This window comes from Hydra vulgaris, chromosome 01, assembly GCF_038396675.1.
Source record: "Hydra vulgaris chromosome 01, alternate assembly HydraT2T_AEP".
Classification (NCBI taxonomy): domain Eukaryota; kingdom Metazoa; phylum Cnidaria; class Hydrozoa; order Anthoathecata; family Hydridae; genus Hydra; species Hydra vulgaris.
Window position 1 is genome coordinate 69,726,785 of NC_088920.1, and position 15,321 is coordinate 69,742,105.

Below are 15,321 nucleotides of genomic sequence, written 5' to 3' on the forward strand. Positions count from 1 at the left end.
TCATTATGCAAAAAATGTTTAACATCATGCATAGAATGTCCAAATTCTATGCATGCTGTTACTTTTCTTACGCATTTAAAAATGTAATCTTAACATGTCAATTGGGGTTTGGGGGCCATTTCGGATTTGGGAGCCACTATGGATTCTTTGACTAAACTTTTTAAGACCAAAAGTTCTGTCAAAGAATCTACAGTAATATCATAACAAAGGATGGTTTTTACATTCAACATTCAACTTTTAGATACAATTTTAATAACACATGTTGATAAAGTATTCCGAGTTGAACAAATTGGTAGAGGTACGAAAATAGTAAAAAGGTTCAAACTTTGGTCTATAAAACTGTTTCCCCATTTTATGTATATAGTTTTAGAAGGTATTTTAAAAGAATGGTTATGTTTTAGATAACAGCTTGATAAATATAAGTTAGCATTGCTTTTACCTGGTAATTTTCAAAAGTTTTACACATACACAATTTTACATCACAGTTTACTTAAAGATCAAGATACTTTACCTGTAGAAATGGATCAAGGATATATTTTTGATCAAATCTATTTACTGACTTATCTAAAGCATTTGGTAAGGTATTTAATTTAAAAAAAAAAGCGAAGTACTCTTCTTGGAAATATTGTAACTACAGGGTTTAGTGTTAACGGAGATATATCCGAGGGTTTTGTTCTTTGACCAATACAATTTTTCATAAATATAACTCATCTTCTAAATAATTTTAAAAACTTTATGCTGATGACAGCACAGTTTTTCAAATAATTTGTAAAAATAATTGTGATAAATTACAGTTTGAAATAATTGTTTCTTTTAATTGTTGCATTGACTTAATGATTTAATTATACAAAAATATAAAGTCAAGCATGCCACTAAAACATCAAGTTAACAATATTATTTGAAAAAATTAAATTGCTAATTATCAATTGAGTATAGTGGAAATTGAAGAGTTCCTTTAAATCGAAATAATATAAAATAGACCGTAACCAAAGACGCTTCACTACAAGTTGTTGAAATGGATGGAGTTTCCGCGTCACGTGAAACACATTAACCTTCGATACGAAACTCAGCAATTATGCTTTATCCTTGACGTGGTTATTGATGTGGGTAGCTATTGTGAAGAGATCGCGAAGAACCATGAAGAATGAACTCGAAGGTGTTTCCAAAGCAATTGATGTTCACATGAATAATTTCTAAGAAACAGTCGTGTTTTTGCAACGAAATCCTCGTAAGCAATGCGTCTAAATAATATCTTATTTACTGATTGTATTACACGTAAGAGTCAGGCAGGAGTGTAATAATTTATTGCGTAATTATTACTCGTTACTACGTAAATTGCTAGAATATTCCATGATATCAAGTAGTTTATAATTTAAGTAGGTTTTAATCGATAAGTATTTTTAATACTTTTTTTGGTTTTAAGTGTAATTGTTTTTATGTGTTTAGGCTTTAAAAGATAATTAGTAAACTTAACATAAGTTTGTAAACTAATATAAATCGTTCTATGAATTTGTAAAAGACATTTATCATAGTGTTAAGAAAACATCTTAGTTTAGCTAGAAAACTAAGAGAAAACTACAATTTTTGTTACCGTTAACGTGATATATTAACTAAATATTAATTTTATTAACTAATTAAAATAATTTAAAAGTATATAATTTCATTTATTTATAGGAATACAGAAAAAATAAAGATTTCAACAATTTTTTTGTGAAAGGATTTGGTACCGGTCTTTGGTGGGCAAGTGTTACTGTTTCGACAGTTGGGTAAGATAACTGTTTTTTCGTAGATTTTAAATGTAGTAAGTTAATTAAATATTTACTTTACTAAAGCTGTAAATTGTATGAGTCGGTAAAACATGAAGATAGAAGAGATTCCCTAAGTATTAATATGTAAGAAATTAACCAGGTGAATAAAAGTTTCCAGACAATGAAAGTCAAAACACACTGTAAAAAGATGCGACTTTGCTGGATGACAAGTCAATGGAAAATAGACTTGTTTAAATGAGATTATTTATTAAAGTGTCGAAGAACTATATAGGTTGAGTACTGCAATTGAAATTTGCGAATGCTTCTTAAGTTATCACTTTGGCATTATTTGGCATTATTTTATGTTTATAGTGCAACAAAAATTTTCGCAAGTAATGAGAAAAGACCTGAAAAATATGTGCGCTAATATTTCTAGTGTAGTCAAATTGATTCATGACCAATAAAATAGCAACATTTCATGCTCCCATTTTATTAATGCAGTGCATAAACAATATGTTATACAGCATGTGATGTGACGTATCAAACACGTGATGTGACGTATCAAAAACATAGTAGTTGTAAGACTTATGCTGTATTTTTTTTAAATATAATAAAATTGAAAATTAAATAAATTGATCTTGTTATAGGATCAATTTATTTAACTTGAAAATTAAATAAATTGATCATATAACACGATGCAAGCACGTGTTACAAATAGCCCACACAATTTAAAGCACAAGTAATCAAAAATTATTATCTATTCGCGCTTTGAAAACATTCAATGGTGAAAAAATTGTATCTAGGTAAACATGAACTCTCTTTCTAACCTGTATTTGTTGCCCTGTACCAAAGAGCTAGGTCTGAACGAGTCAAGGATGACGCCAAATGTGGATTTTTGTAGTAACTTATTTGGTTTATATTTTGCTTAAATCCGTAATGTTGTTTAAGGTCTCCACTTGCTCTTCTTTCCTCCAATATTGTTAAACCCATTGTTTTCAGTCTTTTTTTCATTTGAAATTTTTTAAGTTGTGGAACCAACTTCGTAGCTCTTTTTTGCACTTTTTCATTGCACTCATTAATATCTCATTGTAAATAGGGCTTCCATGCAGGCATAGCAAACCTAAGTAGAAGTCTCATAAATTGCGTATATAGTAATTTCATATTGTTTTTTTTTTGTTTTTTTTATGCAATAACAATTCATGGACAACAGAGCGGTTTTCAGGCAGAGTAATCATTTGAACATTTGTGCGAAACGGTGACATATAGATATGCATATAGACCATCAAGAAATCAGATTAGGGAGCGTAACCACAGCACAGTAAAAATACAACTACATAGGCTGAATTATGTCTGTAACAAGCAATATTTTCTTATTGTTCTATTTAAAATACAATGAGATTTTACGCTTGCTTCTTTAAAATGTAAACTTGTATGTTGTCTATCACAATAATGGAAAAAGAACACACAAATTTGGGAAATATCAAAGCAACATTAAAATAAGTTACAAGCGTGGAGAACAAGTTTAAATTATTTAACAAAAAGACGCAAAGGGCACCTCAATTTAAAAATTGATAATGTGATCAGCATTATCAAAAAAATACTAATTGAAATTTATGGTGTTGTAAGACATGTTTGAAATGTGAGAAGAGTTTGTTCATCAGATTCAAATAAAAAGAAAACTCTCTTTAAGCAACCTCATTAATATTGAAAATAGTGACATCATTAACACATAAGATTTTGGAATTTTTACTCTGAGGGACAAATAGATCAAAGAAACAGGTGTTAACTATGATAATAAAGATGATGGCATATAAGCTACAGAGAAAAAAGAAGGCCAGTATATTTAACCGATTGCGTTGCTATTGAACTTTAGTTCCAGGTGAGATGTTGTAATTTCTTATTGTTATAAGTAATAGCCGTACTTAAAGTTGATTGTTATAGTTAAGCAATATTTTTGTGTTTAAATACGTTATAGAGAGTATTTAACTAATTATAAAAATGTGTATAAATTTTAAAATGAAATGTAATTGGAGAGAGTTCAAAATGTAAACTTTTTTGTCGTGCTTGCACTTGTCTTTTCAATTTAAAAAACTGATTTACAAGTGTAAAATTTCTCTTATTTGAGTTGAAAACTCCTCATGTGTACATGGGCGCCCTAAATTATTTTATTAGGGAGGGAGGGTGGACAATAGGGATCTTGAGTTTTTTGAGATTAGTCGGCAGATTATATTGGCTGCTCTGAGATTAGTTTACATAATGTGCTATTCCTCAAAAATCAGAAGAATCATTTGAAAAGTTTTAACTGATACTTAATGCTGTAGTGTTAGCAGACTAGCAGGCAGTCGCTTTAATGCAAAAGTGCAACAGCAATTGCAGGCATTGTTGCAACTGTTCTTGAATATAAATTTTTGAAAAAATGTCAGCAAAAATGCTTTGTTATTTTACACAAGGCGATAAACGCATAACAAAGACAATTGAAACTTTGTTATTTTTTTTGTTAGTGCCAAAATGTTGTTTTTGTTTTATATTAAAAAAATTTTTAATATTAAAATAATGTTTATTGATTTTGTGAGACAACTATTAGTTTCTTATCAATGTCTTAAGTATGAATTCCACGCCTGTATGAACATATGCGCTCTGCTGATACCCAAGAAAAATGATAACAAATAAGATAAATTGTTTCTAAGCACTTAGCAAACTAGTAGTACTTGCAGTAACTGAATAACAGGTTCCAATACTTCCAGATAGGGAGATAATAAGAGATGTAACTACAAGACACACAGTAAAAATTGGTTATCTATAAAAAACACAATAATTTATGGCTATTTTGTTGTGCTTTATTACTATTGGATGGCGTATTTCAGCGTAAACTCCGCCTTTCTAACTTGCTGTTGCTGGGAAGCTATCGTATACTTATTCGAATACTTTTGAATTTCCTGAACGGATTTAATTCAGTGTACCAAAAGTATTTGTAATTGACTTTTTTTTGATCCAGTGGACGGCATTCCTGAAATTCTTTACAGACTTAAAGTTTACCACCAGAATTTCCAACCAGACAAACTGCCGAATATAATCTATGATTAATTAAAATGGATAATTTATCAACTATGGTTTAAAAACTTTTTGATTCTGTTGAATCTCTATGAGAGCTCAGTTTTTTTCCTGTTTGACACCCAGTGTCTGTAGAGGGATTTTTTGTCGCTTCCACTCTAAAATAAAACAGATCATAGACATTTATAAAGTAATTAGACTTTTCTTGAGAAGTTTCTAATGAGATTTTAACTTTATAAATTAGTTACGTAAATTCTCAATGACAATACCTTACGGTCTTATGAGCCTCTAAGTTCTTTTTTTAAAATTAAATCCTTATGTAATTGTTTTTTAATAAATTATTTATAAAACGGTAGTTGTTTTGTATCAAAGCCATTATTTATACTTTGCTTTGAGGTTATTGGTAAAGAAAAGGAAATCGACTCTATTGAATAATAAACAACATAAATGTTTGAAAATAAGTTACTAACAAAAAGCTGCTCTAATTTATGTTTTTTACCATATAAAATTTTACGCAAAATGAGATTTTTTGCAAATCAAGTAAACAAAAACAAACTTAAAAATTAAAATAAATTTTAAATTTCAAAAGCATTAAAGTTTAGTCGTTAATCTAAGGAATAAGATTTAAAATTGGTTATAATTAGTTTTTGAAAATATTTAGAAAGAAAAGCACTACTATGTATTATGTATTTTTATTATTATTGTTATTATTTATAAATTGCAAAAAAGAAATTTTATCTGTACACAAAACAATGAATATTATATAGATTACTCTTTGTCCTGGTATTTATATTAAACTAATCCTACAATAGAGCTGGAGTGGCTACTCATCTGTGATGAAGACAACTTGCCTAAGAAAAAATTTTTAAAATATTTAACCTCCTTATTTAATTGTAAATAATGGTAAGAGGAGAAGATATACCTAGGATAGCGTGCAAATATATGAAAACGATTGCATAACCATATTTGTTGATTTAGTCAAATAAAAACGTACTACTAAACCAAAAGAACTTTAAACCATCTATTAGGGTAAATAAAAAATAGCTATTGCTTTTACTCTGCGCTTTTGAAATACTTGTTCAGCGTTTCATTAATAAAAATTTAGCTTACTCACTCAAATTTTATTCACGTAAAGCTAATCAACTTACTCCAAAAAAACCGAGTAATTGTTCAGCTTTACGTGAATAAAATTTGAGCAGAACTGCTGAAGTTTTTATTCACGTAAAGCTGACCAATTACTGAGTAAAAGCATATGCTTTTTCTTATTCACCCGGCCTTACGTGTATCTTTTGAATTGTTGTTTAAAAATGAGCACCACATATAATGTAAAGCAATGAGTGCCGCCTAAATCATCATGCTAGTGAATAGTACTTTTTCTGCAAAAATAACAAGTAAAACTTCTTTTTAGACTTGAAGCAAACTTCAAATTTGGACATGTTTATGCTTATATCAAATATGAATTTTGTACCCTACCTACTTGTTACTAAAACTTATACATTTACTAACCAAAACTGAAATGTTATACATCAACAGTCTTTCCCTTTTTTCAAATAATATTTTAATGTTTCAAATATATGAAACATTAAACTTAATTTTATTGGCGATAATAATATTTTAACGTTTTAATGTTGTGACAATTTAATTTTATTATCAATCATAATATTTTAATGATTTAAATTTATAAAAACTTAATTTTATTATCAATCATAATATTTTAATGCTTTAAAAATGTGACTAGTGGCGGACTGAGTCCATAAAATCTATCTGGAAAATTTTTAAAAAAGAGTTTTTTAGAGCATTAAATTTTGCATACAAAAAATGACTATAAAGTGAGGGTTAGTCTTATATACATGTCTAGGCAAAAGTTATGCAAAAATCTGTTTTTTATTGAATCTCAAATGACAAAAAAACCTGTTAATAAAACTGCAAACCAATAACATCAAGATATGTTACATCAATAATGTTTTAGAGAAAACTTAAAAGTCTTTAACCCTTGTTAAATTTTTTTCAGTTGTGACATTAACATAACACAAAACTATAACCTTTACAAAAAATACATAAAAATCGAGATGTTAAAAAATACCAATCCAAAAAACTTCTGGAATACTTTTAGAAATATACAGACTGATGCAAACTCAAAATTATTTACAATAAATAATAAAAAGGACAAGGAGTCAATCACAAGAGAATTCGCCGATAGTTTTGAAAAACGGTTAAACACTAAATCTATAACGCATACCGCGAAGAGTTTTCAAGTTCCACCTTGTAAAAAATTTGACTTTGTAATAATATCAGATGAAATTATAAGAACGGCTATCTCTTGCCTAAATTAAACAAAACCAAAGATGCTTTTGGAATCTCTGCAGAACATTTAAAATATTTGCGTTGTGAAGCCCTAATAGAATGGCTAAAAAAATTCTTCACATTTTCTCTTAATCATGGTCAAACGCCAAAGTCGATATCTACATCACTTATAATACCAATTGCTAAATCTTATAAAAAATCATTAACTGATCCAAATAACTACCGTGGTATCAGCATCATTCCAATCTTCACAAAACTAATCGAATATATAATCCTAATAATCTGTCCAGATCTAAAAGAAGCTCATCCTCTTCAATTCGGTTTCACCAAAAATAGCTCAACCCTACACGCCGAATTTGTTATTAGTGAAACAATTAAACACGACAACAACAACAACTCACCTGTTTATCTCTGTTCCCTTGATGCTGAAAAAGCTTTTGACAGCTGCAACTGGGACATTCTTTTTGAGAAACTGTACAATAATAAAAAATTACCACTGTATATTGTTAATACAATATCGTCATTATACAGGGAGAGTAGTGCTTCTGTGTCTTATCTAGGTTGCAAATCAACTCCATTCTATCTAACGCAAGGAGTGAGACAGGGATCGATTCTCTCGCCTCATTTGTACAATATTTACACTCAAAACCTACTAGAAACCTTACAAAATGAAAGTGTCGTAGGAACATCAATAAATGGAAACTACACGGGTGTTGTAGCATATGCTGATGACATTATACTTCTTAGTTCCACCCTCTCTGGCCTACAAAAGCTAATTAATATCTGTAACATTTACACAAAAGAAAATTGCATAAAATTGAATGCTGACAAAACCGAGTTTTTGGTCACCGGAACACATCAAATTAAAAAATGCACGATAACACTCAACCACCAAAAAATAAAACTAGACAATAAACTTACTCATCTAGGATTTATATGGGACACAAAATATTCACCAATTGCCTCACTTAATCGTCTAAACATTGATAACCGAATATCCCATTTCCGGGCAGTAATACAGTCTTTAATTCAAGCTGGAATTCGTTTTGTTCATCCAAACTCTATTGTCCAGTTATATAAAACTTTAGCTGTTCCAACACTAACGTATGGTCTTGAGCTTTGCGACCATAAAGAAATATTATTGCAAAAGCTTTGATATAGTAGGAAGAATTGCACTGAAGTCACTACTAAATGTTTCAAAACATAGTAAAAATTATATACATCCCCTATTTTGTATTGAAGATATATCTATAATTACGCAACAAAACAAGATAAACTTATTTATTCGCCTGTTGAAAAATAAAATGACATTTGATATTCTTAAGTCGCAGTTGAACAACGAATCAGGTCCACGACCTTTTGTAGATAGCGTCAAGGCTCTGTGCAATAGTCATAAATTAAATATAGAGAAACTAATGCAACAAAAAGAAAAAATAAAAATTACTGGTTTAAAAAATATAATTCCTGAAACGGATCTTAAAATCTTAAAATGTGCAGTTGAGTTCTGGAACTCAAAAGACACTTTTGAACAGACGTGTTTTTATTGATCGAAGAAATTTTTTTTTTTTTTTTTATAATACAAACTTCTTAAACTTAGTCGAAGCATTTTATGTATATATTTTATCGAAAATGAGTTCAAAACAAATCACTGACGTCTCGATAAAATTAGTTAGGGAAATTTTTCAAGAAATGTTCCAAAAACAACAAAATGATATACTATCGTTAATAAGTGCAAATTTAAAACTGACTAATGATCGAATCGATGGATTGCTGAAAGAAATTAGTACATTAAAGGAAACTTGTGAAATGTTAAAAAAAGATAACGTAAACCGAAATGCTGATCAAAATAAAACTAACAAGCAGTTGATAAAGTTTGAAAAAACACAAAAAGACATTGAGGAAAGTCTAACGTTTTATCAAGATTGCAATGACAAAAAAATGAGCGAGTTGGAAAAAAAAAAGTCATCGAATTCAAATATAGGTGAGAATGAAAAAAATAAATTTAGACAGCTGGAAGATCGACAAAGGCGAAATAATCTTCGAACTGAAGGAGTTAAAGAAAATGACAACGAAAGTTGGGATGATACGGAAAAAAGAATAATAAACATTTTTGAAAATGATCTCAATGTAAATGGGGTAATCATAGAAAGAGCGCATAGAACTGGCATTATTGAAAAAAGAACAAAGAACAATCTTTAAGGATGTTCTTGAAAATAAAATTCCTAGATCCTAGAGATTTTTTTTGAAACTTTTTTATTTACCTTACTTGTAATATAGAGTGGGTGTTTAACAAATATATAAATAAAAAAATAAATTATCCCATTAATCCTTTGTGACGTTATCCTATTCCTTAATGGGAAAACGTCATTCACAGTTATATCAGCTTGCAAATCCTTTTCAACACTTACCAGCATGAGTATTTTAAGATAATCATCAGATAATGTTGATTGCAGTTTGGTTTTTATAAAATTTAGTTTGGTAAAAGCGTTTTTCATCTTAATTTATGAAACAAAAGGATCAGTAAGTAATTGTAACAAGAAATAAATTACAAATATTTTTAATCCTGCTGTGAATATCTGTGAAGATTTCTAAAACAGACAACTTTATAGGCTGTTGTCTTTGTGCATCCAATTTCTGTATTAATTGAGAAGACTGTAATCACTTCATAACTTTTATTATCAATATGATAAAAGTCATGAAGTTATTTTACAAGTTTAATCAGCGAAGTTTTTATGTAGTGTTTTTGCCAAGCATTCATTATTTCGAATGAATGACAATAACTCTGTTATTAATGTTTCAGCATTAAGACCAGTGAATTCAGCAATTTGATATAAAGCTTGAACCCTTTTGCTGAAATTTCTAGAATCAAAGCACTGATGAGCTGGTGATTTGATGAAACGGCTTAATGATTCGAGTTAAAGTGAAATTTTAACTCAAAAAACGGCAATGATTGAACATTTTTCTATATTCTAAAATACTTTCCACGCTATCAAATGAGAACTATTACCATTTTTTCGATAGTTTAATTTTTCTAGTCATTTAACACCTAAAGTTTCCACTTATATCACAAATCTTTTACTTTTGAGTTTATTTTAAAATTATCACAAAAATAGATAATCATGTGTAAATTTACGTAAATAACAAAATAATAAATATAAATATATATTTACAAATATATACTTGTAAAATATACACTTGTAAAAAAAAATAATAATAATTCAAAACGAAACTACGTGACATAGATAGAAGAAGAAACATTGCTTTTTTATCTCGTAAAATTTTTGTTAAAAAAGCGATAATTTGAAGTCTAAATCTAAATATGCAACTGCTTTTTATGGTAAATTTTGATATTTTGATAACTAAACTATAAAACTCACCTGCTTTATTTTTTTTGTTTAAAAGTATGTGATAAAGTTTAGGTTGATCTAAGGTTGCCAGATGTCCGGCTTTTGCGGAGGAGAATTTTGCGCCAAACCTGTTAAAACAAACTTTTTTACTGTGTTCTCTCTCGTAAAAACCGGACATCTGGCAACTCTATGTTGATCTAAAAATGTTTTAAAACAGTCAAGAGTGTTGTTATTCCAAGTTCAAACAACGCCTTTGTTAGGTGACGTTTTATATCCTTGTTAAATCCCAAAACGATTAATTGGTTTTTAGCTAAAACAAGTATGGAGGCAAGTGTGAACAAGTCTTTGTTTTAAGCATCATTTGATAAGAATTTTTTTTTCTGATATATTTGTATATAAAGTAAACTTTTTTAATCTTCAATAAATTGTTTTGAAAATAAATGTTAAGTACTGGTTCCATTACAAAATAAAAAATTATGAATTAATTTCATGCGTTGTTTTAAAATCTACGCGTTATATACATAGCTATCTATAGATCGCCATGCAAACAACGCGTAGATTATGACTGATTTCCAGGAGATGTTCCATATATAGAACATTTCCTGAAATCATTCACATACAAGATAGACACAGAAATATCAAAGAACTTAGGCTTACTCTACAAGGCAAGACCATTTTTGTAACAAAAAAGTCTAAAACTTCTTTACTTTTCATTCATGCATAGCTATTTTATGTATGCCAATGTAGCATGTGACTGTACCCACAAATTTAATTTAGAACCACTTCACTTACATCAAAAACACTTTTCAAGGCTAGTGAACAACAAAAACGAATTTACTCAAGCTCAACCCTTACTAAAACAAATGAACGCACTAAATATAATTCAATTAAGTATTTATTAAAATATACTTTTCATGTTTACGCATAAACTAAGTCTGGTTCCATAACACTTTTTTAAAAATAATATAAACAAATAAAATACAAGAGCAACAGGCAACTTTATTATATTTTTTGAAACAACAAGATTCTTTAAGTTCTCAATTTCATATCGTGGTCCCTATTTATTTAACAAAACACTTTCCAGAAACAAATCACTAATAACTTTAAACAACGAACACTCTCTGAAAACAAATCTATAATAATTAAATTAAACAACTGTGAGGAATTTTTTTAAACTTTAATTAAAAATTTAAAAAATAAATTAGTAAAAAAACAAGCCTAACAACAAAAATTGTAACCTAACTTTTAACAGGAAATGATAAAAAGTAACAATAATAATAATAATAATAATAATAATAATAATAATAATAATAATAAAACATATAAATTTAACACATACATATATACCACGTATGCAATTGATTTTTTATGTGTATCACACGTCCAGAATAAAAGTACTCAATGACAAGATTGACTTCAGTCTTTAGCGAGCTTCCTATAACAACAAACACATAGCTCTTTTTAACAGTTTATTACAAATTTCGTTTTTATCATTTTTATTCTCAAATATCATTTTGAAATGTGGTAAATAAATATTAGCTGTAACATCTTACCACACCTCCGAAAATTAGCAAATTTATTAATTTTTTTTGTATTTTTTATTTTAACTGGAAAAATATTGAGTATACTTAGTATACAAATATTATATCTGCGCATGCGATAGTTTATGGATACTTATTTAACGTGAATAGGCGTTAAATAAGTAGCGTGTAAGTTAAGTAGAGGGAATTAGCTATTAAGCCATACTTCATTAAATAAAATTTTATTCTAAAGTTAAAGCATTTACGTTGTAACGGTAAATGTTATTACTTTAAAAGCATTTTATGGCTTATATACATATAGTTTTAACTTATTACTTTAGGAATTAAACCTAATGTATATTCTAATTTAACTTCACAAGATCTTAAGAGATTTTTTTATTTTCCAGGCTTGCCTTGAAGTTCAAATACTTCAAAAAACATTATTATAGTTTTATTTAATATATTTGTTTCCGATTTTGTAAAGGAAAGAGGTCCTAATGAATCTATACCTAAAAATATTCTTCCCAGCGGGTACAGATTTGTTTTCATAAATTATAAAAGTTTAATTTAAATACTTTATTATATATACCAGGGAAATGGAGTCCTAAAAGGACTCCGGCTTTATATCACTAATTTTTCCAGATCTCAGGTGTCCAGAAGCTTCAAACATGTTGGTTGACTTATGACCTACTGAAAGAAAAAAACTCGCAAAAGTTAATGACTTGGAACTTATTATTTTTAGGCTCGGAGTCCTTGCCGCCATTATATCTAAGGACTCCGGGTTCAAAATTGATTGTTCCTCTAACCTAAAAGTCTTAATTTTTTTCACGTTAGTAGTTCGTGAGCATTTTTATATTCTTAAAGCACTTGGCTATTAAAAACTAGAATGAAGTAATCTTTTTGTGACTTTAAAATCCGAATCTAAAAGTAGAACAAAATAGAGAATTAAAAAAATAAGAAGAAGAAATTTTTTTCTTTTTTTCTGTAAATAGTAAACTGATTGTTTAATCAGTCCTCGCTTTAGTTTCTTTTTTCCTTTTTCATTTTTATCGGAATTTTTTAGTTATATTAACGGGGGTGGATGAGAAGACCATGTCTTCTGCTAGCTCCGGTCAAAACTTTAATGTTATATTTTTATGTTGTAAAAACATTGTAAAAGCTTATTTTTTAATGAAGGAATATATATATAAATATATAAAAATACAAACAACATAATGCAAAGCAAAATAAAATATTTTTTATTTTTATTTGCATTAAGTTATTTGGATTTAGTTTAACACTGCTGTACCAAACCCGGACACTCTTTAAAAAGGTGAGGAGAGTTATGGCTTTTTAGCTACAACTCAGCAATCCAGTTTATTATTTATTTTTTAACATGCAAATAAATAAATTTGTTTTGCTGTTTATTATTGATATAATTAATTGGAAAATACTGATGAATATAATTTTTGCTATGTTTTGAAACGTTTAGGAGTTACTTCAGTGCGGTCTATCCGACTATATCAAGCTTTTTTATTAATACTTCTTTATGTTCACAAAGCTCAAAACTATACTTGAGTGTCGAAACAGCCGAAGTTTTATTTAAGTGAACAATAAAGCTTGGATGAGCAAAACAAATTCCGGATTGAAATTTAATTAAATTACTACTTGAAAATTTAAAATCTAAAGATCGATGTTTAAACGAATAAGTGAGGCAAAATGCAAACTATTATTATCCCATGTAAAGCCTCGCTAAGTTTACTATCTGGTTTTTTTTCCTGAAGGTTAAATGAGTCAAAATTGAAAACATGAAAAAAATAAGGTGTTGGTAAATAATGATTTCATATATATATATATATATATATATATATATATATATATATATATATATATATATATATATATATATATATATATATATATATATATATATATATATATATATATATATATATAAATATATATATATATAAATATATATATATATATATATATATATATATATATATATATATATATATATATATATATATATATATATATATATATATATATAGTGGTGGCGTTAGGGTAGGCCCTAGTTGGGCGATGGCCCAGGGTGCCGAATATAAAGGGGCGAAACTAATTGGTTATTTTACCCTTTGCCTTTTTTTTGAATGGGGTTAAATTGAGCTAGGAGCGCCGTAGAAATTTTGCCCAAGGCGCTGGTAGTGCTAAAACCGGCACTGTATACACAAAACTGTATTTGGTGTAGGCCAAAATAAACTAGTTTCAAACTTTCTGATGTTAAAAATGGTCGAATTCGCTACATCAAATCAATTGTTTTACTAATATTTTGTTGAATAAAACTTATGTGGGGAAGCCAAAATCAATTTTCATTAATAAGAATTCATAAGACACAAATTACTTAATTATCGAACAATATATTGAATTTTTCTTTTACCGCTAATTTTTTTTATATTAGTTTTCTATAGCTAATTTAAGTAGCTAAAACTTTAAAACTAAAATGAGTTGGAATAATAAAAACAAAGTTTTGTATTTATTTGCAAGTTTTAAATAACATTGATTTTTTATAGATGTTTAAGCTTAGAGGCCTATATTGTATATTAAGATTTATTCTTTTATGAACACAACAAACAATCTTTAATAAGGTTTTTAAGCGTAGTTTTCTCGCAAAAAACACAGTGAGAATTTAAGATTTTCTTTTCTTTTCTTTCATAAATATTTTTTTAAAAACTCTTTCTTTCCATCACTACAACTGGTTAAACTCCCTCAACTCCTTTTCAAAAATATAAATCTATGTAAACTTTTTGTAACTCCGTTTTAAAAAGTTTACATAAATTTATATTTATTAGCAATTTACAATAACTAACATTAACAACCGCTAAAACATAATAATAAATAAGTAAAGATTAAAAATTATAAAATTGCAAGCCATATAAGTCGTCATCAAATTATCCAGAGTTTTTAACAATAAACTACATTAAGTATATCAAATTACGACTATAACCTCCAATATCATTAAAACATTTTTAAAAATTGTTATCGGAGAGTGGGGAGAAGTGAGAGATTAAAAAAGCACTTTAGAATAATTTTGGTATCTTTTTTTTTTAATGTTTGAACTTAACTAAACAAGTTTTACCATATAAACCATCATTTTGAACACTGATTCCACTCACTTAGACTGGCCGCAGTTTATATATATAATCAAGGATATATTTTATTTATAAAGTAAATAATTTTGCATAATATTATATTGTAATATATATTTTATATATAAAATATATAAAGTATATAAATATAATAAAATCTATATTTTTTTGATTTTAGGGGAACCCTGCCATTGCTATAAAGTGGGTTTAAGTGCGGGAA

General features: G+C 27.9%; 1 protein-coding gene across 1 annotated transcript in view; it reads left to right on the forward strand.

Annotated features, from left to right (window-relative positions):
• Positions 1-15,321, forward strand: part of LOC136075560 (uncharacterized) — a 63,779-nt gene that overhangs the window by 24,075 nt on the left and 24,383 nt on the right. The window contains exon 3 of the mRNA XM_065789044.1: positions 1,675-1,766. Within this exon, the coding sequence (XP_065645116.1) occupies positions 1,675-1,766 (92 nt within the window). The remainder of the gene's footprint in view (positions 1-1,674; positions 1,767-15,321) is intronic.